General features: G+C 41.6%; 1 protein-coding gene and 1 non-coding gene across 2 annotated transcripts in view; one reads left to right on the top strand and one right to left on the bottom strand.

Annotated features, from left to right (window-relative positions):
- The window catches only part of ARHGAP31 (Rho GTPase activating protein 31), a 114,495-nt gene that overhangs the window by 23,092 nt on the left and 69,215 nt on the right, over window positions 1-22,188 (bottom strand). The window contains exons 4-8 of the mRNA XM_019448454.2: window positions 10,297-10,379; window positions 9,240-9,347; window positions 7,959-8,101; window positions 2,984-3,185; window positions 806-930 (exon numbers count right to left, since the gene is read on the bottom strand). Coding sequence (XP_019303999.1) covers window positions 806-930; window positions 2,984-3,185; window positions 7,959-8,101; window positions 9,240-9,347; window positions 10,297-10,379 — 661 coding nt within the window. The remainder of the gene's footprint in view (window positions 1-805; window positions 931-2,983; window positions 3,186-7,958; window positions 8,102-9,239; window positions 9,348-10,296; window positions 10,380-22,188) is intronic.
- Window positions 4,058-4,199, top strand: LOC128777514 (small nucleolar RNA SNORA42/SNORA80 family). Its single transcript, XR_008422759.1, has one exon. It is a non-coding gene; the product is annotated as a small nucleolar RNA SNORA42/SNORA80 family (small nucleolar RNA).

The raw sequence follows: 22,188 nt of genomic DNA, 5'->3' as shown, positions 1-22,188 counted from the left end.
GATGAGGGCTGGTCACCAGAAAGACCAAGCCATGATTAGAAGCTTGGAACTTTCAGCCCTGCCCCTCATTCTCTTGAGAGGGGAGAAGGGCTGAAAATGGAATTAATGATCAAATATGCCTATGTGATGAAGCTTCCATAAATTCCCAATTATACGGGGTTCAGAGAGTCTCCAGATGGGCAAACACATCCACACCAGTGGGGTGATGCACCCCAACTCTATGGAGGAGACAGACACTCCTGTGCTCAGGACTCTCCCAGACCTCACCTTATGTATCTCTTCAACTGGCTGTTCATCTGTATCCTTTATCATACGCTTTAATAAACTGGTCAATGTAATGAAGTGTTTCCCCGAGTTCTGCGAGCCACTCTAGCAAATGAATCAAATCAAGGAGGGGGTCTTTCGAACCTCCAATCTATAGCAGTAAGTCAGAAGCACAGCAGACAATCTAGGCTTGTAACTGGCACCTGAAGTGTGAGAATGTGCGGGGTGGGAGGCAGTCTTGTGGGACTGAGCCCTTAACCTGTGGGATCTGATGCTGTCTCTGGATAGACAGTGTCAGAATTGAGTTACATTGTAGGACACGCAGTTGGTATAGCAGAAAATTGCTTGTTGTGAGGAAAAACCTCCACACATTTGGTGACCAGAAGTGTCAGAAGTGAAGTGCTGTGTGGGTAGTGAGGAGACACACGGGAGGGGAACAGTAGGATAGAACTGGGGTTTTCCCTATGCAGGAGATAAGACTCAACTGAGTTTTTCTAAGACAATATATATCTCATAAAACATAACTGCTATTGATTCTTACCTGACAGCCTCTGCCCTCTCACAAATACACTCCCATTTCTACTCAGCTTTGATTTGGAGTCTGATCCAGAACGTCCCAGGTTAAATATTGATTTCCATTTCTTTGATTTACTGGAGAGCTTTCTTCTAAAAGAGCCAAGCCATAAATAAGACAGCATTAGTTTGGTAACTGGTCATTTCAGTGGGACCTTTAAATTGAGAAGGAATAGCCCAGTCATGTTCTGACATTTCAGGAAATCCCTCTCTAAAGTCCAGTCTGAGCCTGAGTCTGGCCCTGTCTGGGGATGCCCTGGATGACCAAGCTAGGCTTTCATGTTTCCCAGGGGAAGGGGCAAAGGTGTGCTATAAAGGCAGAGGCGAGGGCAGACAGAGGCAGGGATGCATCGGAGACTCAGAGGTCACAAGCAAGCACACAGTTCTGGGGATTCTGGTAAGCTGTGCAGTCCTGGGTTTTCAAAGACACCTATTTTTTTTGCAGGAGTAAACATTAAAGACCACAGAGCTCAGTGCTGCACTTGGGCCATACTGCTAGGTCATCCACAGGTGAGGAAAGAGCTGGTGAAGACTTCTGCGGACTGTAAAGGGGGTGAAGGAGAAAGTGACTTGGAAAAGAGACTGGCCTCTGAGAGTTAGAGGCTGCTGGGTGTAGTCAAAGATCACTGCAGAGAAAGGCAGAGGGTAATTAGTGTGTCTCTGGCTTCACTCATTTCCCTGATGCCTCTTACCAGGCTGCCTCAAGTAAGAAGGCATGAAAAGGAGAGGTCTAGAGTGGGTCTGGAGAGCCTGATGCCACCAGAGGTCACCACAGAGACTTTGCCCTGCTCTGGTTTGCCCAACTATCAGATTTCATAAAGTTTCCTGATGAAACCCTACAACTTGTGGGTTCCACAAAGGACCCTTTCTCCATAAGGTTCTCATAGAACATCCAGATGTCAAGCCCAATATGTTTTTACAATCAATCAGAGATAGATCTGCAGCACTTGGTGGTTTCTTTTGGATCTGGCCTAGTTTTTTTTTCAAGCACTTGGTCTAGGATGTATTTTATAGGGTCACATACCTTGGGGTATGGTGTGCCCCTTATGTAGTTAAGGCACAGAGGAAATGCACTTGAGGGTCCTTCTGAGGTACTCTTCTTCCTGATCCCTGGGTGGAAGTCTTATTCTCCAGGGATTTAGGGAGCAAATACTGGGGCTTGGTCTAGACAGAGCATGATCAGTGCATTTTAGGAAATGGAAGGGTTTCTTGCCAGGTGAGTTCTAGGTGTACCATTCCCATAACATGCATTGTGAGAAGTGCCCCTACTCCTGTGTAATATGGTAGCACTTTCTCCCTCCCCAATGGGAAGCAGCCCCGCCATCTTGGGGATGACACTGACAAGAAGTCTGAGGTATCTATTTTCATGCCTCTTTCTACTGACCAAACATTGAGGATGACCATCTCCAGTGAAAGTTTGCCTTTCAGCCCCCCCACCTATTGTCTGCCTAAAGTTTAGAACTCCTGCTTCATCCACTGCCTCCTATTTATAGTGGGGTGTGAAGAGGAGAGGGGAGGAGGGATGTGTGGAGACCAGGGTTACAACAGAGGAAGCAATGAAGAAAGAAAATATCCTATGAATAAAAATGATATTCAGTTTGGTTTGGGAGGGCAAGGAGGGTTCTGACAGGCATGGAAGAAGGAACAGAAGCCAGGAATATGTGCCCCAAGTGCTGCATGCCCAGAGCTCTCAGTCTAGAGTGGCATTATTTGTTAGCTTATCCTCCATTCATCTCTATAGTTTTTATAATGTCACCTGGAGGTGAAGGATGGGGGCAGGGGGTCAAGTTTTTTATTTTAGCAAACTTCCTTCTGAAAATATCAAGACCGTTTTATCTAAACTAAGGAGTAAAGGATTTCAGCCATGATCCTTGACCCCTATGAGCCCATCCCTGTCATGGTACTTAAGGATGTCTGGTGGGAGAGCAGATCTTGATAACTTAGGGACAGTGAGTGAAGACATCAATCACTGGTGAAAAAGAGCTGTGGAGACAGCTCCGTTTTCTTCCTCTGGAATGTTCCATTACATCCCAGCCCAGACAGTACCCCCAACCCATGCTGCCACTGTGGCTCTGAGACTATATAACTTCCTCCTCTATCCCCCTCCACCCAAACGTTTCCCAGAATTTAAGAGAATGTTGCTTACTTGTTGTCTGGTAACTCAAGAACTGTGTGGAAGAGGGTGCCCATGGAAGGAGGGACAATTTCAGGCAAGCTATTCTCCCTCCTTTCCTTCCGAGCAGGATGGTTAGTAGCCAGGCTCCGAGCCTGTGCTTCCTCCAGGCTCACCAGCTTCATGGGCAAGGAGAGGGCTGGCAAGGTCAGGCTCTTCATGATTGGCGGATTTTCTATACAGAAAAGACAAGACCTCAGTTATGGAAGGAGTCCTGTGCATCAGGTCTAGCCAGATTTCCCATCCACAGCCCCTCCATTCCTGACTTCCTGGCAGGGGGCTTCTGGAGTTTTGAGGGATTTAGGGCAGAGGCTGTACATAGGAAACTAACAACCTCATGGCCAGACAGCCAGCTGGCACACAGGGCTTCAGGAGGTAACCTATATTTCTTGCACTTCTCAGAGAGGGACCATTCATTCATTCATTCATGCGACAAACACTAATTGAACACTTCCTGCCTAGTACTCCGGCCAGGAGGGAATTTTATGTCCAACCATAGAGGTAGCCTTGCTCAGCTAGAACAAGGCAGGAGACTGTTCCTGCTCTCTGTAGCTGTACAACACACACTCCAAGGCAATTTAACGTGGGAGCCTATACTTTCCCTAGATCACTAAGGTTTATTTATATCTCTGCAGTAAAAAGGTATTTTATAGCCTATATTATTCCCTAAAAGATAGGTGGCTTTTTACTCACTACTCAGTAGTCTTAAGTGCATGCAAGCTAATCTTTTCTTTCTGTGTTTTGTTTGTTTTTGGTTTGGTGTTTTTTGTTTTTTTGTTTTTTGTTTTTTGCTTTTTAAGAAATGGAAGTCATAATGAGAGATCGATGGTGTCCAGAGTCATCTCTTTTCCCCAAGTCATTGGTTCTCAACTTGGGGCAATTCTGCCATTCCCACCCCTTCCCCAGGGACATTTGGCAATGTTTAAAAACATTTTTGGTTGTCATAAGCATGTGTAGGAGTACTACTGGCATCTAGTGGGTAGAGGCCAAGGATGGCATCCTACAGTGCACAGCGCAGCCCCACAACAAGAACTCTCCAGCACCAGTGCATGGTGATGCATTGACGGCAGGCCCTTATCTGTGGGCCTCTCATAGTGTACACATGCCAGAGGAGTGTGCAACCCCAAACCATTGCCCAGCCTCCTCACTGGTGGCCTGGCCTGTGAGCACTGAAGGGTGCTGTCTAATGTGGGAACAAAAAAAAAAAAAAAAAAAGGAAAACAAACAAACATAAAACAAACAAAGAACTATCCAGCACCAATTGTCAACAGTGCCAAGATTGAGAAATCTTGGTCTAAGTGAAAAAAGAAGAGATCTAAGTTGGCCTCTACTTAGCCTTTGGCAACCCTGCCAGTTTTCTATAACTTCAGAAGGCGTGAAGAGACTCAAAGATAACTTGCACCAACTGAAGCTAAGCAATCTTTTTTGGTATAAGACTCACATAATTTTCAGAAAGCACCTTGATAGCACTCTTTCTCATTGCAGAACATGACCCTCTCTGAGTGGTGGGAAATAAAACCACTGATAAAGGGCCTTGTAGAAAACAGAGTATGTGACACTGGGGTTTTCCCAGGCAGGAGAGCATGGCAGTCATTCAGTGGGGCTTCAAGTAAGTAAATCCATGAGCCCAAAAACTTTTCAGTAAAGTTTCCAACTTTAACCATTTTCCAACTTAATCCAAAGGAGGTTAAAATATTTGAATTTTATATGCTCTCAATATTTGCTTTCTAGATTATTTCTGATTTGTTAATTACTTATTTACTTAAAAAATGAAATCACTCCAGGAGCAACTGGATCAACGGGAAGAACCCACACTGCAGGGCCAGGAGACCTTAGTTGGGTTAGTAACCACTCTCTCCCTAGTTTCAGGCTGCAGTGTCCTAAGGCCTACTCATTGTCTCTGCTTAGATGTTTAACAGGCATCTCTAACCTCACATTTCATAACAAAGCTTGTAATTTCTGCTCTTCACCTCTAAACTGGTACCCCTACTATCATTGCCAAGTCAGTAAGTGGCACCATGGACCATCCAGCTGTGTAAGCTGAAACCTGGAGTAGTTATTTTTCATTCATTCCTTTCTTTGATGCACCACCTCCTCCTACATTGAGTCAATAAGCAAGTCTGAAAACTCTACCTTCAAAATGTACTTTGAATCCAGCCACCTTCCTTCTTTCCACTGCTAACATGCTAGTCCAGGCCACCATGATTGCCCATCTAATTTCTGCCATTGCTCCTTAACTGGTCTCTCTGCTTCCAGACTTGCTGCCTTTCAGTCTCTCCTTCACACAGCAATCGGAATGCTCAGACCCTGCACTCCCTGCTCAAAATCCTCAAATGCTTTCCCATGGCACTGAGAACAAACGAAACTCCTAGCTTGACCTACAAGGACCTTCCATCTGCTTTCCCTGTACTCTTTGCCCACTGACCCAGTGGGCTACAAAAATATGCAGTAAAAATTTTTAAATGTATACTCCCATTATAAACTATACATTTATACTACTGTATTAGTGTTATATATAACAGAAAATATACAAAATCATAGAAATTACAAAGTATACAATATAAAGAAATGAGAAAGAAATTCTAATGGTTTCTTCCAACACCTGTAGTTCAGTATCTTGGTCTTTGGTGTCCCCTCGGGTGGGGCACCCCACTTTGGAGACCACATTGGCTCTAGTCACACTGACCTACTTTTCTGTACTACTATGAGCCCCTTTCCACTTCAGAGCTTTTATTTTTTTATTTATTTTTTTTTTTTAAAAGCTTTTTATTTTTTATTTATTTTTTTAACATTTATTTATTTTTTTGGGACAGAGAGAGACAGAGCATGAACGGGGGAGGGGCAGAGAGAGAGGGAGACACAGAATTGGAAGCAGGCTCCAGGCTCTGAGCCATCAGCCCAGAGCCCGACGCGGGGCTCGAACTCACAAACTGCGAGATCGTGACCTGAGCTGAAGTCGGACGCTTAACCGACTGAGCCACCCAGGCGCCCCTCCACTTCAGAGCTTTTAGACTCTCTGTCCTTTGTGTTTGGAACATTCATCCCACAGATCCTCACATGACTGGTTCCTTTTGTCATAAGGTCTCAGTTCAAAGATCACCTCCTCAGAGATCATAAGTCCCCAATAATTTATTGGTTGATTCAAAAGGATGGATGAATGAATGAATGGATGAATGCATATTCTCACTTACCTTCAAAAAGGATTTATATAGCTTACAATAATGGGAGATTTAAAGTAAAGATAAAGGAAACATTAGCCACTCCTAAGAATATAACCAAGAGAATTGGAAACATGTGTTCGCACAGAAACGTACATAAATGTTCACAGCAGCATTATTCATAATAACCAAAAAGTGGAAACAACCCAAAAGGCCTCAACTGATGAATGGATAAACAAAATGTACATGCATACAGTGAGAAATATATTATTCATCCTTAAAAAGGGATGAAATACTGATACATGCAAAAATATGGAAGAACCTTAGAGAACATATGCTAAGTGAAAGAAGTCAGTTACAAAAGACCACATGTTGTATGACTCCATTTATATAAAATGTCCAGAAGAGGCAAATCCCTAGAAATAGAAAGTAGATTCATGGTCGCCAGGGTCTCGGGGGAGAGCAAAATGTGCAGAGACTGCTTAATGTGCATGGGGTTTCTTTTTGGAGTGATGCAATGTTCTGAAATTAGATGGTGGTGACAGTTGCACAATTCTGTGAATACACTAAAAACCACTGAATTGTATACTTTAAAATGATTAAAATTGTGAATTTTATGCTATGTGAATTTTATCTCAATAAAAAAAATTTTTTTAAGAAAGGTTTATAAACCACATAGAGGACAGGGTGGGGATGGGAACAATTATACCAGGAATTAAAATTTGATGTTAACTGCCATTGATTATTCTGATGGTTATACTTGTTTTCTCCAAATACATTAGCTGAACTAGAAAAGAATGCTTTAATCAGCTAACGCAAATATTTTGCAAATAGGGTTCTCATATACCACAGATTCTCCAAGTGTGGCCCTGACCAGCAGCAGCACCATCACCTGAAAACTCACTAGAAGTACAAATTCTCAGCAGCATTCCAGACATACTGAATCAGAAATTCTGGGGATGAGGTCCAGTAAACTGTGCTTTAACAGCCCTCCCTCCAGGTGATCGTGATGTATGCTAATGTTGGAAAACTCACACAAGTGGGTCACAGGCTTCTTGATCTAGATTTTTTAGTTGTACAAATTTGGCTCACAGGAGTTCAAGCAACATAAACCAATTCATTCCTAGGGTTCATTATGTCATTATGAGAGCTATAGGAAATCATATTCTTGCATCTTATCACACCCAGCCTAAAATAGCTGTCTTTTTCATCAACATAGCTACAGAGATCGATGCTAACTACTCTGCCTACGCATGCCCACAAGTACACACTCAGTTTTGTAAGCCTAATGCCTGGTGCAGGGAAGAATAAAGTAAGCACTCAATAAATGCTTATGAAGGGAACACATTCTGAATATACACACGAGTATGAACATGCTGCCTCTTAACTCAAAAACTCCAAGATGAAGACAGAAGTATCTTCCAAAATACCACATTGAAATTAAATTTGAAATAGAATAGTTAAAAGGGAGGAATGTTGCCTGTAGATAATAACCCAAAGGGTTTAATAACTAACTAAAACCAATGGGAGATCCAGTGCTGCATATGCATTCATGGGATAGGCCAGGTATGCAGCTGACCAGAAACACGCTACAGCCACCCACAGACACATCTTGCTGCACGCAGACAAATGTACATGTATGCACGAACCCCAGACACTGACACACAGAGCAGTCAGCACACGTACACAGCCAACACTCGGAGCTAGAAGCCTAACTTATTATTGGGTCCCATGACTAAGGCAAAGAAGAAGGATGGCCTGGTGGCGAGTCTGCCAGATGGAGCCATTACCATTGTTCTCCAAAGACCCAGGAGTGCCGTTGTTAAAGATTTGATCCACATGATTCAGTATGAACTCAATCACCACCTGCTGGACCCGAACTGCAAGGAAAGCAGCATCTCCATTGCAACCAGTGGCTTCGATCTCTTTGGACCTAAATAATGGACGAAAGACACTCAGTGAGTGAGTCTGCCCCATAACTGAAAGCAAGTAAGGGGAGCCAGTGGGTCTTTTGTACAAGCCCCATCTCCTAAATGTATACGCTTTGTTCATCTCTAGATTATTTTAACTATGTAAGACCTATTAAAAGGACTCTACAAAGTCTGTAAGGCCTAACACAATGAACAAACTTATTTAAAAAAATTTTTTTTAATGTTTATTTATTTTTGAGAGAGAGAGAGAGAGAGAGAGCAGGGGAGGGGTAGAGAGAGAGAGGGAGTCACAGAATCTCAAGCAGGCTCCGGGCTCTGAGCTGTCAACACAGAGCCCGACACAGGGCTCCAACCCATGAACCATGAGATCATGACGTGAGCCGAAGTTGGGATGCTCTACTGACTGAGCCACCCAGGCACTCCATGAACAAATTTAAAAACAGTTACCATGTATACCATGTATCATACATTGCTAGACTATAAACACTGTATTACTGAATATGCAGGAATATATTTTTTTCTTCACAGGATCTCCTTCCACCCCCATCCAATTGTGCTATGGGGCAGGTCATCATTTATGAAGCCACATGAAGCTGTGACCCCACCAAAACCAACAAAAGCCAATAATTCCAAAGACAAGAAAGGCCTTTTCAAGAAATTATAATATACAGACCCTTAACTTTAGCCACATCCTGATTATAGCCAAAAATGCCTTTGGAACCCAGAGTTTCCAGGTTAGCAAGCAAAGAGCTCAGGCTATGAAAGTCACCTTTTTTTTTTTTTTTAAGTGTATTTATTTATTTTGAGAGAGACAGTGAGAGCAGGGGAGGGGCAGAGAGAGAGGGAGAGAGAGAGAATCCCAAGCAGGCCCTGCACTGTCAGTGCGGAGCCCGAGGAGGGGCTCGAGCCCACAAATTGTGAGATCATGGCCTGAGCCGAAAACCAAGAGTTGTATGCTTAACTGACTGAGCCACCCAGGCACCCCTAAAAACATCTTTAATTTACATGTGTTACACATGACCACTTAGCTACAGGTTTGTCTTCCAGTAGCTTCAGTTTTGAAGAATACGGTCTTCGTTTCAGTTGTTGGGCTGCCTTGAGCCCACTGGGGTGGTGAGAAGGTGAGGTTGTGGTGGCTACCTGAGCAGGTTTGGTGCCCACACCAGGGCCAGGTTCCTGGCATGCATGTTGGTCTTGCTGCTGAAGGAGGCAATGTGGGCCAGGTGTCGAATCAGGTATTCCAAGGTCCTGTAATGGGTCATTTTTAAATTTTTTTTTAACAAAATAAGAAACTTCAGTGCCTGTGAAAAGCCTGAGTACTGGGTTTGGATTTAAGAGAGTCTAAATATTTCTATCTCATGAATTTTGGAGGAATATCAGGAAGGTAACAAGATTGATGGAAATAATCTTCTTCATCCTAGGCATGCTGGCCGAGGGTGGAGAAGGGGAATGTTTTTGTCAGAAGTCAGCTGAGGCCCTTGGAGAGCCAGAGACAGACCCGAGAATCACAGCACCCAGAGCCCGAGAGATATCAGTGGCTCCCTTGGCTTCCTTTTACGCAGGTCACCATTGCCGCCACACAATCTTGAAACCGGCTCTTATCTCTGCCCCTTCTGTAATTACTCCAGCTATAGGTAACTTGGTTCTTGTTAGAGAGCTGACCTCATGGGTGAATAACATCTGTTATTATAGGAAGTTCTTTCTTATTCCACATCAAAATCTGTCCCCTTGTAAAAGAGGCTCAGAGAACATTGGGAAAGGTGGTTAGATGAGGGGCTAAATGGTGAAAACAAAATGGAAGGGTGAGCTGATGTGAGGGGTGGTACTAATGAGCAAATAGAGAGATCAGTCCGCCAAAAGTTCAAAAGGTACAGCCAAACCCTATTTAAAAATCATCCTGGTTTCCATAGATTTGTGTATACTATGAATCTGGGTAAGAACCTAGGCTATCACAGCCAGTGAGGCTGGCTTGTGTGGCCAGAACAACTTCCTGTGAGACTCTGAGGGCTGCCTCTTCCTGTCAATGTCCTTGGTCAGGCACCAACTCACTCTGATAAAGCTGACCTGCTCACCCACCTCAAAATGCCGCAGGAAAGTCACTGTCCGCTGAACTTTTTCCCTTTTATGATGCCAGCCTGCTTCTTTGGTATTACACCACTTTGAGAGGCTGTGGGCTTCTTTTACCAAGGATTCTTACCTGTAATGGGATGGGGGAAGCTCCTGGATAACATTTTGGATTCGGGCCAGTTGGCCTTCTTCCGGGCAATGAGACACGGCCTCCTGTGAAGAAGAACATGAAGTAGCCGAGTGAGTGCTTGAGAGGGTGGCCACCCACCTGTGTCTGCTGGCCTTCTTTAGGTTTCTGGCACTCCAGCCTCCCAACGAGGCCTAGAGATCGTCTTTCCAAGAAGCATGCTTTCCTAGTAAAAACAAACAACTAAAATCTGACAGTTCGTGATGAGAAGTATCTAACAGTGAGTGCGAGTGGGGACATGTGGATTGTTTAGGTCTCTGTGTGTCCTCAGAATGTTGTTGGGTATCTGGTAAAGATGCAGAATGCTGGGTGTGTGGTGTGGCAGAGAGAGTGACAGAGATTCACACTGGGAGAGGGAAAGAGAGACGTGGAGATGACAGGTGACACTTGATGGTCTTGCCTGGACTTACTCTCTGGCTGTTTCCTGTGTGGGTATTTTGTTCTCCTGAGACAGGGAAACTGAAGGGACCTCATGAAAAAAGCTGAGGTTTTTTTCTTTGTTCCTATTCCTGCTTCTGTTCTTGCTAGGACCTATACCCCCCCCCCCCTTACACATACCTTATAGAACAGGTAATGTATGTTCTCCTTGCAAAGGTCAAGGAGTTAATGATCTCTTTGGAGTCTTCCAGCATAAGAGATGACATCTAAAGAGTGACTAGGTGAGGTCATCACGACCATTTTCCAAGACCACTGACTCATCAAGGCCCCTGGCTCTAGGGCATAAGTGACTTACGGAGAACACCTAAACACCTATCTTTGTTCCTGGATTACTGAGAAGACACACGCACTAGACAACCATCCTCAACAAAAACCCAGGCCCCAAGCAAAGATGACATTCACTCTTCTTTCCTTTCTGAGTCTCTGTTATACTCTCTCCATATCTACACTCTCTATGTCTTCGATAAACTCTACTCTCATTTCCTTTCATTGTGAGTTTGATTTCCACCCTGTGAGAAGCTGAAGACCCTCTTGGCTGGTCTCGTGAGACCCCCTCTGGGTCCTTGGATCCAGCCATCCTGCATCATTCTTCTCGGCCCAGGGCCCTCAAAGAGAGGCAAGGGTATCAGTTAACGCAGTGTGATCACACGCTTGTTCAGAACTCCTGCACAATGTAGGCATCCCTGGGCAGATGCCCCTGTGCCTTGTCCTGAGAAACTGTTCTGCCTGTGCCCAGCCCCTTCCAGTGCAGTGGCTGAGTGCTCAAGCATGGGAGCAGTAGCTAAGTGCAAGGTCAATGGTAATCACATCTTTCTTTTTTTACTGAGGTACACTTTACATACATTAAAAATGTACAAATCTTAAGCTAGAGCTCCATGAATTCGTTCATATGCACATACCCATGTACCCCCACCTAGATCAAGATACACCTTAAAGGGGGCTCCTGAGCTCATGTGAATCTTCTGACCCTGAATTCACAGGCATATGTAACTTACATAGTCTTGTGTTTCCTCCCAGTGCTAGAAACTTGCTTTACATTTGTATATAATAAAAAGTAAAATCAGGAAATGCATTCTTTAATTTGATAAATATTGCCCCCTGTAATACAACCAAAAATAAGTTCCTAAGTGTGGTGTGGTTTTCTTATATCCTTCACCTCGATTCAGATTTTAGGTGTTATTTTGTGCTTGTGAATAAAGGCTGAAGTTCAAATGCTCAGTAGTGAGAAGTTTTAAGCACAGAAAAGTAGAAGGAAATTAACTTTACTGGGCACTTTCTGTTATGCCACGCCCTATTTGAGGTCACACTTGCTGGGGTCTGTTCTGTTCTAAATTAGAGAAGAAGTCCTAACCGGGGCCAGCCTGGACCTCCCAACTCCTTTACTTGTCTCCATTTTTTTCCCACAGAATTCACCACCATTACTTATATAATATAATGTACTTACTTATTAGGTTTATTGCTTATTGTCAGTCTCTCATGCTAGATATAAACTCTACAAGTGCAGGGATGTGATGAGTCCGTGTGCCTGGAGCAGGGGCTGGCACCCAGGAGGCACTCCCTCCATATTTGTTGAACATCATGCCAGGGCTTTGTCAACCAAGTGGTTTCTTTCTCCCTTTCTTTTCTCTGCTCTCCCCTCTTAATTTAATTGAAATAAAACATGCACAGAAACCAACTGTTTTAAAAGGCAATCAAAATTCTCTACATAGGAAAGCTTGAGGTTTTGTTTCCTGAGCACTGGTGGGAGAAATGAGGGTCCGGGAGGGTCACAGTCACAGGTGTCCCAATCTTCTGGTGGGTGTGCAAGCCTGAGAAGAGAGCCAGCATAAACACAATCTCTGTTGTAAACCTCAATTTTTGAGATATGGAGGAGGTGGAGGGTGGGAACAAGAATGAGGCCTGGAGTAAGCACCTTGACATCTCTGCTCTTTCTGAGAAGTCATTTAGAAAATAGATTTGTGGAGAAGACCCAGACTCCCAAGGCAGGGAGAACCTCATAAGGGAAGCCAAGGGAGAGAAGCTCCAGAGGAAGGAGGGACTGTGGAATGTGGTACGGGTCCTCCCACATTCTATCCTGCAAAGGGGGAGGGAGGAGTGGGAGGTCTCTCTTCCCCCCAGCAAACTTTGTAAAGTGCCCCCACCCTCCTAAACCTGTGTCTGGGGAATAAAGGTGCAGGTCAATTTAACAGCCCTCATGGAAAGTTTCTTTGATATTTTAGGAAGCTGTTAGTCATCTTTGTTCTGAGAGGCTGGGCGGGCCCATCCCCTGATGCCTGTAGGTCCCATTTGGGATTCTTGTTTATTTCATTGTTCACAGCCTCTCCCCATCCCATTCAGAAGCCCTCTAGATCCTGTAGTTTCTCCTGGAGGGTCCAGTCCTTGAAAACTTGTTTTTAGCACTCTTTATGTTTCCCCATTAGGTTGGCAGAACCTACCACTGGGAAATTGGGGAAGGGGAGTTAAAACTCTGCCTATGCCAATTTTTTGCCTGAAAGAGAATTTCACTCAACTTTTGCCAAGCTAATCTGGCTAGCAATTAAATCTTAAAAGATTTAAGGATGAATCTGTGACTATTTGCTCTCTTCCAATCAGTATCAAGAAGACTGCTTCTCTGCCCTTTGTGGACTCCGTCCAAGACTAGACTCTCTCCCTTCTGGTGGGCCCCTTGCTCCTGTTTTATCTGTTTACCTGAACACCACCAGCACCCTCACTTACAGCTCACGTCCTGCTACCTCGCAGCCCTGTCACCATGGTGGACAAACAACCCGTGCCTATCCTTTCCAACTGTAATCCAACTGCAACTCAGTATTGCCCTTGATTTTCCATCAATTATTTAAAAATCATTAAAAAGCCATTTTTATTATCTTAAAATATTTTAAGCTATTAGACTCAAAAGTAATTCATGCAATGATTTTATTTTTAAAAATATTTTTAATGTTTATTCATTTTTAAGAGAGTGAGAGCGTGTGTGTGTGTGTGTGTGTGTGTGTGTGTGAGCAGGGGAGGGGCAGAGAGAGAAAGAGAGGGAGACACAGAATACTAAGCAGGCTGCAGGCTCTGAGCTGTCAGCACAGAGCCCAACTCAAGCTCAAGCTAACGAACCTCGAGATCATGACCTAAGCAGAAGTCAGGTGCTTACCTGACTGAGCCACCCAGGCGCCCGGATGCACATGATTTTAAAAATGAAAGCATTTAAACGAATATACAGAATAAAGTCTTCCTCCCAGGCACAGACCTTCACAGGTTGTCTCCAGAGGCAACCAGTGTGTCCTTTCAGGCACTCGTTATACCTTTCCATCTTTGTCACACATGTGGAACAAGCATGATTATGAAAGAGAACTTCAACTACCTCCGTCTGACCTCAGACTTTCAATTGATTTTCTTCTTTCCAGCTTATCTCTTAACTCAGGAAAAAGACCCTGCGGGCAAAGCATCCCCTGGTGGGGACAAAACTGCCCCTCAAGCAATAAGGACTGCCCTGAGTCAGCAAGATGGGAGTGACTGACCCCAGGACAAGGATCGGTTTGATCTCTACTACCTACGTGCCTGTACTCACCCACCTTTGCCCCACATTTTCCTTCTATAAACCTTGAAAGTATTCTCAGCACTTTGGAGACAGTCTTTGAGCCACGAGCTTCTGTCTTCCCAGTGTCGGCCTCTCTGAAATAATTCCTCTCTTGCTTCGCCACCACTTGTCTCTGCCTTTGGGTTTTGTCAGCAGTGGTGGTGGAACCTGGTCTGTGTGGGATCTCCAGAGGCAGGTGCTCTTGTACCCCTGGGCCCTGGCTACAATTACATGACCTGGCCCATCTCTAATTTCCCCATGATCCTGCTTTGTCTGGGATTGAGGGGTTTCCTGGGACACAGGACTTCCAGTGTTAAAACTGGGGGAGTTCTAGGCAAACCAAGGGCAGCTGGCCACTGTCCCCCTTTGTAGCTATCTTGAGCTCATGGTCAGTCGGCTTTTGCCACACACTTGTTCCCCACCTCAAGTGGCATTTCAAATATGTGTGGATCTGCAAACCTGTCAGCAAACGTTTACCAAGTAAACAGTGACAACATTTTCCAGCAGCTGGAGAGCAGGGAAAAGAAACATAATAATGAACAAAATAAACACTGTTTCTGTCCTCAGCAAGCTTAGGATTGAATGAGGGAGACCGATACACGAAAGGGTTATTTCAATATAAATTCAGTATAAAATTAAACACCTCCCCAAACTGCCTTCTCTAAAAATCCCAAATCAGCAACTTTTCTTTTGGGTGTGATAATTTTACCTGAATCAATCTGGTGAAGACTGAATTTTTCCTAAAATGAACTTTTTTTCTGATGCAAAGGAAATGTAATGTTGTAGGTTGAGCAATTGCTCCCAAAGATATCAGGTCCTAATCTCTGGAACCCATAAATGTTACTTTATTTGGGAAAGGAATCTTTGCAGATGCGATTAAGTTAAAGGTTTTGAGATGAGATGATCCTGGATTATCTCAATGGCCCTAAATGCCATCACAGCTACTCTTATAAGAGGGAGGCAGAAGGAGATCTTTCCCAGAGAGAGGAGAGGGCAGTGCAGTCACAGAGGCAGAGATGGGAGTGATGTGGCCACAAGCCAAGGAGTGCCAGAAGCGAACAGAAGATGGGAGAGGTGAGGAACAGTTTTCCCTAGGCTCCCTGGAAGGAGCACAGCCCTGCACACACCTTGATGTCAGCTCAGTGAAACTAATTTCAGACTTCTGGGCTCTAGAACTGGGAGAGAACAAATTTCTGTTGTTTAAGCCACTAAGTTTGTGGTCATTTGTTACAGCAGCTATAGGAAACTAATACGTGATTAAAAATTAAAATATGAACAATGAGGGAATTATCATCACTTGCTATCCTACCATACAGACGTTAACTGCTCTTAACCTGCTCACATGTGAAACATAAAAGAAGCAATCTGCCAGGACTTCCCAGCACCAAACATGAATACTGGCATCATTTCCTATTCACTTGCATATACTATTTTTTTTTCTCCATTTAACTTTATATTGTGGCCAATAAATACGCTTAAGAAATACAATCTTAAAAAAAAGAAAAAAAAGAAATGAGACTTATCATGGCTACCCAGGATTAAAAATAGTAGATTTATTATCATTTATTTTAACTCATCCCTTATTGTTACACAGATACTCCCCAAATTTTGGTATTATAATATTGCAATGAAATATTTACAAGTCAATCATTTATGTACACATCTGATTATTATCTTAGAATGTAGTTCTAGAAATAGAGTTACTATATTAAAAATATGAGCATTTTAGGATTCTTGACAGTAATTTCAAATGACTTTCTGAGATATCCAGCCAGTTCACACTTCCAATAGAAAAACCATACAAGAGCCACTGTCACCCAGCATGAAATACTAATGTTAAAAAAGTGTTTCTTTAATATACAAACATATTTTTCTAATACATTTAATAATTTTTTTTAATTAAAAAAATTTCTTAGGGGCATCAGGTTGGCTCAGTTGGTTAAGCATCCAACTTTGGTTCAGGTCATGAGCTCACGGTTTGTGGGTTCAAGCCCCACATCAGGCTCTGTGCTGTTAGCCCAGAACCTGCTTATGATCCTCTGTCCCCCACCCACCCTCTGGCCTTCTCCTTCTTTCTCTCTCTCTCTCCTCTCAAAAATAAATAAACTTAAATACATAAATAAATAAATAAATAAATAAATAAATAATTTTTTTTTTTTACATTTCAAAACTGTCTACCTATGTGACTTTTTAAAAATTGTTTATTTATTTCTGAGAAAGAGAAAGTGTGAGCAGGAGAGGGGCACAGAGAGGAGGGGACAGAGGATCTGAAGCAGGCTCTGCGCTGACAGCAGAGAGCTCACTGAGGGGCTTGAACTCAAGGACCAAAAGATCATTACCTGAGCCAAGGTGGGACACTTAACCGACTGAGCCATCCAGGTGCCCCATCTGACTTTTTTTTTAATTGAAGCACAGTTACACACAATGTTACATCAGTTTTGGGTCCATTTATAATTTTTTAAAAATTGTATTTCTTCTCTGCATTGTTTGTTGAGGTTCTTCACTCATTTGTTTAGCGGGTGGCTTTTTTGTTATGTGGTTATTTATGGGTTTTTTCCCCTTTATTAATAGGTAGGATTCCATATAATTAAAGAATATTAATCTCCCATCATCTTTACTGTAGATGGTTTTTATAGTTGGCCATTTGCCTTTTAATTTTGTTAAGGTGTTTTTTTACATAGGAAAAATAATTTATACGTAGTTTAGTTTGTTACATTTGTCTCTGCTGATCTTTTTCCCTTTGCTTTTGTTGTTAGAAAGACTTTCTTCACCCTAAAATCTGCTAAATGGTAAGAATGTAACTGGACTTTCCTCCTTTCCTAATAGTCAATTTTCCTACTACCATTGATTGAATTGTTCCTTTGTTACTCTGGGACGCTTTCTTTACTTCATATTAAGTTATTGAATGCTTGGGCCTATATAGGAGTTGTTAACTCTATTTTAAAATAGTATGGTACTTTTGAGACAGAATATTAAACCTTTCCTTCTATTTATTAGCTGTACAAACCCAGACAAGAGAGTCTCTGAGGCTCATCTGTAATTCTCTCATCTGTAAGAGACTATAAAACCTACTTCATACAGTTATTATGAAGATTAAGTACAACATTTTAATAAGTTTATCAAGTTTATCATGTAGTAAGCACTCAATAAATAAGCCCATTAGTATAATTTCATTAATATTTTTCTAGTCCTATTATTCCATTGACATAGTATTCTACTTTAGCCGTGCAAGTGGGTTTAAATAAATCATTGTAAGAATTTGTGACACTGTTAACAGAGCTATTTCTATATTCCTGAAGAAGGTTTGCTTATATCATCATAATTTATTGTGATCAAAGAAAGTAGTTAAGTGATAAATTTTTCAACATAGTTAACTTCACTAAGGTCCTACCTATGTCAAAGTCAGTTGCACAGCAAAATACTTTTATTTTATTTTTTAGTGTCAATACCATGTTAGATTTCCTGGAAATATGATGACAAGTTGACAATAATGTTGCTTTGGTATTACTGTATTACTGTGGGAGAACAAAATGATTAGCAATGTTAGGGAACGAAAGTGAGAAGAGATAAATATAGATTTTGTTCTGAGCCTAAAAGCAAGATTTATGAAGAAACTGTATATCTAAAGTTTCCAGATAAGAATTTGGGGCACCTGTGTGGCTTAGTTGGTTAAGTGTCTGACTTCATCTCAGGTCATATCATGGTCTGTGGGTTTGAGCCCCACGTTGGGCTCTGTGCTGACAGCTTAGAGCCTGGAGCCTGCTTTAGATTCTGTGTCTCCCTTGCTCTCTGCCCCTCCCCCACTCATTCTCCCTCTCTCTCTCTCTCTCTCTCTCTCTCTCTCCCTCTCTCTCAAAAATAAGTAAACATTAAAATAAATTTAAAAAAAAGAATTCTTATCTATCCCCCAACTATCATAAAATTAAACTTAGTTAAAATAAATTAGACTCATTCTGTTCTTTAACATGATGATATTCTATTCTATCATATTCTAAGATGCACTATTATACTGAAAAGAGGATTAAAACCATGTAGAAAACAAACAATAAAGTCTTATGCACAAGTTAAAACAAAAATTAAATATATTTTTGGTTGATTCAGATTGCGAATAATTTAACAAATTAAAAATATCCAGTGTTGGTTGGTGAGGCTGCAGGGAAAAGACCATTCTTATCTCTCTGGAGAACAATTTGGCAATACATCACAAAATTTTAAACTTTTTTTTTTTTTTTTTTCACACCAGCAGCACATGGCACAATGGTCAAGGTAGAGTTCTGAGGACAGCTTCTGAGCTGAGACAATCCATGTTTCCATGGAAGATAAGGGGATTTAAAAAAATCATTAATGTTTATTTTTGAGGGGGGGGCAGGGGCAGAGAGAGAGGGAGAGGATCTGGAGTGGACTCCACACTAATAGCAGAGAGCCCAGTGTGGGGCTCGAACTCAGAAACCACAAGATCATGACCTGAGCTGAAGCAGGATGCTTAACCAACTGAGTCACCCAGGTACCCCTAGGGGATGTTTTTGACAGAATGAAAGGACAGAATGAAAAAATGGTTCCTTGCCCCTGTGATGAAACAGGTTCAAATGTCACAGTTAAGCAAAGGGTCAAAGACTAGTTAGCATCCTAAAATAATTGTTTGCTAAAATAAGCAGATTGGATTTTTCTTCTGTTTATATATTCTCTTGTTTCATAGATATTTGGTGTATTATGCTAAATGAAAGTAAGTTTTCTCAAATCCTAATATATTCTAAATTTGCTCATTACTAAATGTTTTTCTCTTTGTTTAGTGTTTTCTGTTATGTTATTACATTATCCACCAGAGATCAGTGAAACCCTACTAGTTAGATCATAAAGTTTAAATAGCTTCTATTTACTGTAATCTTAATTTATAATAAATGCTAACATTACAGTGTGATTTCTTCTATAAACTAGTCTCAAACTCAAGTTGTTGCTGAGGAGATATATATATATCTAGATATAGATATAGATATAGATATAGATATAGATATAGATATAATATTATATGATATATGTTTAAGAAATATACATATATTTAAAGATACGAGTAGCTCCTAGACACTCATAGAATTGTTAATCTGAAGCCTGAATCACTTGCAGTTTTGGGCACAATTTTGTGTGAATATGCATTTTTCTGAGAATTGGATCCAGAACTTTCATCATTTCCCTCAAAGGATCTGTGATTCAAAAAAGATTATGAATTACTATATGAAATAAATAATGTAACTTTTATAGTTTAGGTATTGACAAATAGCACTTAAATACCTTGAGACCTACCAGATAACACTAACAGGAATTATCACAATTGAGAAAAATATAAAATAAAAGTCTTTCTCCAAAGTCTGTGTTGCAGTAATAAACTTTTTTTTTAATGTTTATTTAGTTTTGAGAGAGAGAGAAAAACAGAGAGTAAGTGGAGGAGAGGCAGAAAGAAAGGGAGACACAGAATCCAAAGCAGGCTCCAGGCTCTGAGCTGTCAGCACAGGCCCCAATGCAGGGCTTAAACTCACGGACCATGAGATTGAGATCATGACCTGAACTGAAGTCGGAGGCTTTATCGACTGAGCCACCCAGGCGCCCCAAGAAAATTTTATTTTATTTTATTTTATTTTATTTTATTTTATTTTATTTTATTTTATTTTTTTAATGTTTATTTATTTTTGACAGAGAGAGAGACAGAGCATGAGTTGGGAGGGGCAGAGAGAGAGAGGGAGACACAGAATCCAAAGCAGGCTCCAGGCTCTGAGCTGTCAGCACAGAGCCCGACGTGGGGCTCGATCTCACAGACCCCGAGATCATGACCTGAGCCAAAGTCGGACGCTCAACCAACTGAGCCACGCAGGCACCCCCCAACAAAATTTTAAATAAAAGCTTTTTACTCAGTAAATCTAATTCTATGATTTTTTTCCCTAAAGATATAAGCAGGCAAAAGGATAAAGATATATGTACAAAAATGTTTATTATATGTTGTTTTGTAAAAGCAAAGTGTTGAGAAACAAAAAGTCTAAATGTCCATAGTAGGAAACTGGCTTTAGAAATTCACTGAGCATATGAGAGAATACTCTGTAAAAAGTGTCTAATTGTCAGCACGGAAAGATGGACACATTGTTGAGTTAACACTACAAAGCAGTGATACATAGTATTGAGAAGGGAAAGTGGGGAGAGTGAAAGAGAGAGACAGATTGCGAGAGCTTGAGAAAGAGTCAGAGGGGAGGGAGAGGGAGCAATCTGTAATGATGTCTCCTAAAATGTTAGCTGCAGATATGCCTGGGGTGTGAGATTTCCAGGGATTTCTACTTTCTCCTTTATACATTTCTATATTACTTTCATTTTTGCAATAAAATTCTAATTTCATCTGGGAAAACAAAAACACTGTGCAAGGAGTAAGAGTGAAAAAAAACCCCACATGTTAACCGTAGTTGTTTTTGGTGCTTACAAGAAGAGACGAAGGGTTCCTTTCCACTTTCCTCCATTTTTCAAACTGTCTTTTAGCAAATATGACTACTTTTATTTTTATTTTTGTTAAATTTTTTTAAAGCTAGAGAACACAAGCTGGGGAGAAACAGAGAGAGAGAGGAAGAGAGAGAGAATACCCAGCAGGCTCTGCACTGTCAGCACAGAGCCTGATGCGGGGCTCGAACTCACTCATCATGAGATTGTGACCTGAGCCAAAATCACGAGTTGGACGCTTAACCAACTGGGCTACCCAGGTGCCCCCTGAAAATGATTACTTTTAAAATGAGGAAATAATTACATATGGTGATGGTATTATAATCTGGCAGACTCACATGAGACCCACAACTTTTCTTCCTGGTTCCTGGGAAAGACTCCTGTGTGATTTTGATGGTCAGAGACTGCCATTGTTTTTGACTTAGCCACTCAGAGTGGCTTTGGCCTTAGTTCTCAAGGTCCACTTAGATCTCTTAGGGTCCACAAACCACTGACACTTCACATCAGCTGGTATATGTTGGCTTCCCCAGTAGTCAACCACTAAGCCCAAGTTTTTTGTGTTTTGGCCTCATTTTTTTTTTCATTAAAAAGTTAATGTCCTTTTAGTGGATGAGATTTTGAAAGTTAAAGTCTAAAGAGGCAGGGAAAACTATAATCTCATTATTGAAATAAATGGCTGCTAATCCTTTGAACATCTTTTTCTTTAATCACATTTTAATATACAATTATGTATCTGTTCTTTTCCAGGTATCATTATGAGTGTTTCTCTGTATCATTGAAAACTCTTAAATACATTTTAATGGTCCAAGTTCAACATTTAAAATGCATGCATTTAGTCCTATATCATTTTGAACTGAAGAACATTTTATATGCTCAAAGGAAGTTTATAACAGGAGCCATGAGAAAGATTGCTGCCCATGTTAGAGCCTAGATCTGGTCCTTACCCATAATTGCAACTCCTACAAATCTTAATTTCAAGCATCACCTCTGACCACCTCATTCATACTAACAGTCTGTTGACCTCAATAATCCATCAATAATCTTTTTTTCACTGTTACACACTGCCTTAAGGCCTCACTTCCCTTCTTATCCAGACAAAATTCCATGGTCAACTATTTCAGTCACTCTCTTGTATATACCCTCATCTTCCTCATCCCCTTTATTAGCTGAATACACCCTCAATCTTGGTTAAATCCAACTGTACCTACTCTGCACCTCCATCCCTGCAGCCAAATGCTCAAGCCCAATTTTTAATGCTGTCTCTACAAACATCCTGTAAGCATTTATGCTTTCTACTTTTCCTATAGGTGCCCCTATCTGGTAACCATAGAGCTGCTGTTTAGGTGTTCTGTCCATCTATC

The sequence above is a fragment of the Panthera pardus genome, unplaced genomic scaffold (assembly GCF_024362965.1).
Source record: "Panthera pardus isolate Hobbes unplaced genomic scaffold, ASM2436296v1 HiC_scaffold_16, whole genome shotgun sequence".
NCBI lineage: Eukaryota > Metazoa > Chordata > Mammalia > Carnivora > Felidae > Panthera > Panthera pardus.
The sequence above is the reverse complement of the archived record's forward strand: the minus strand, read 5'-3'. Positions and strand labels throughout refer to the sequence as shown.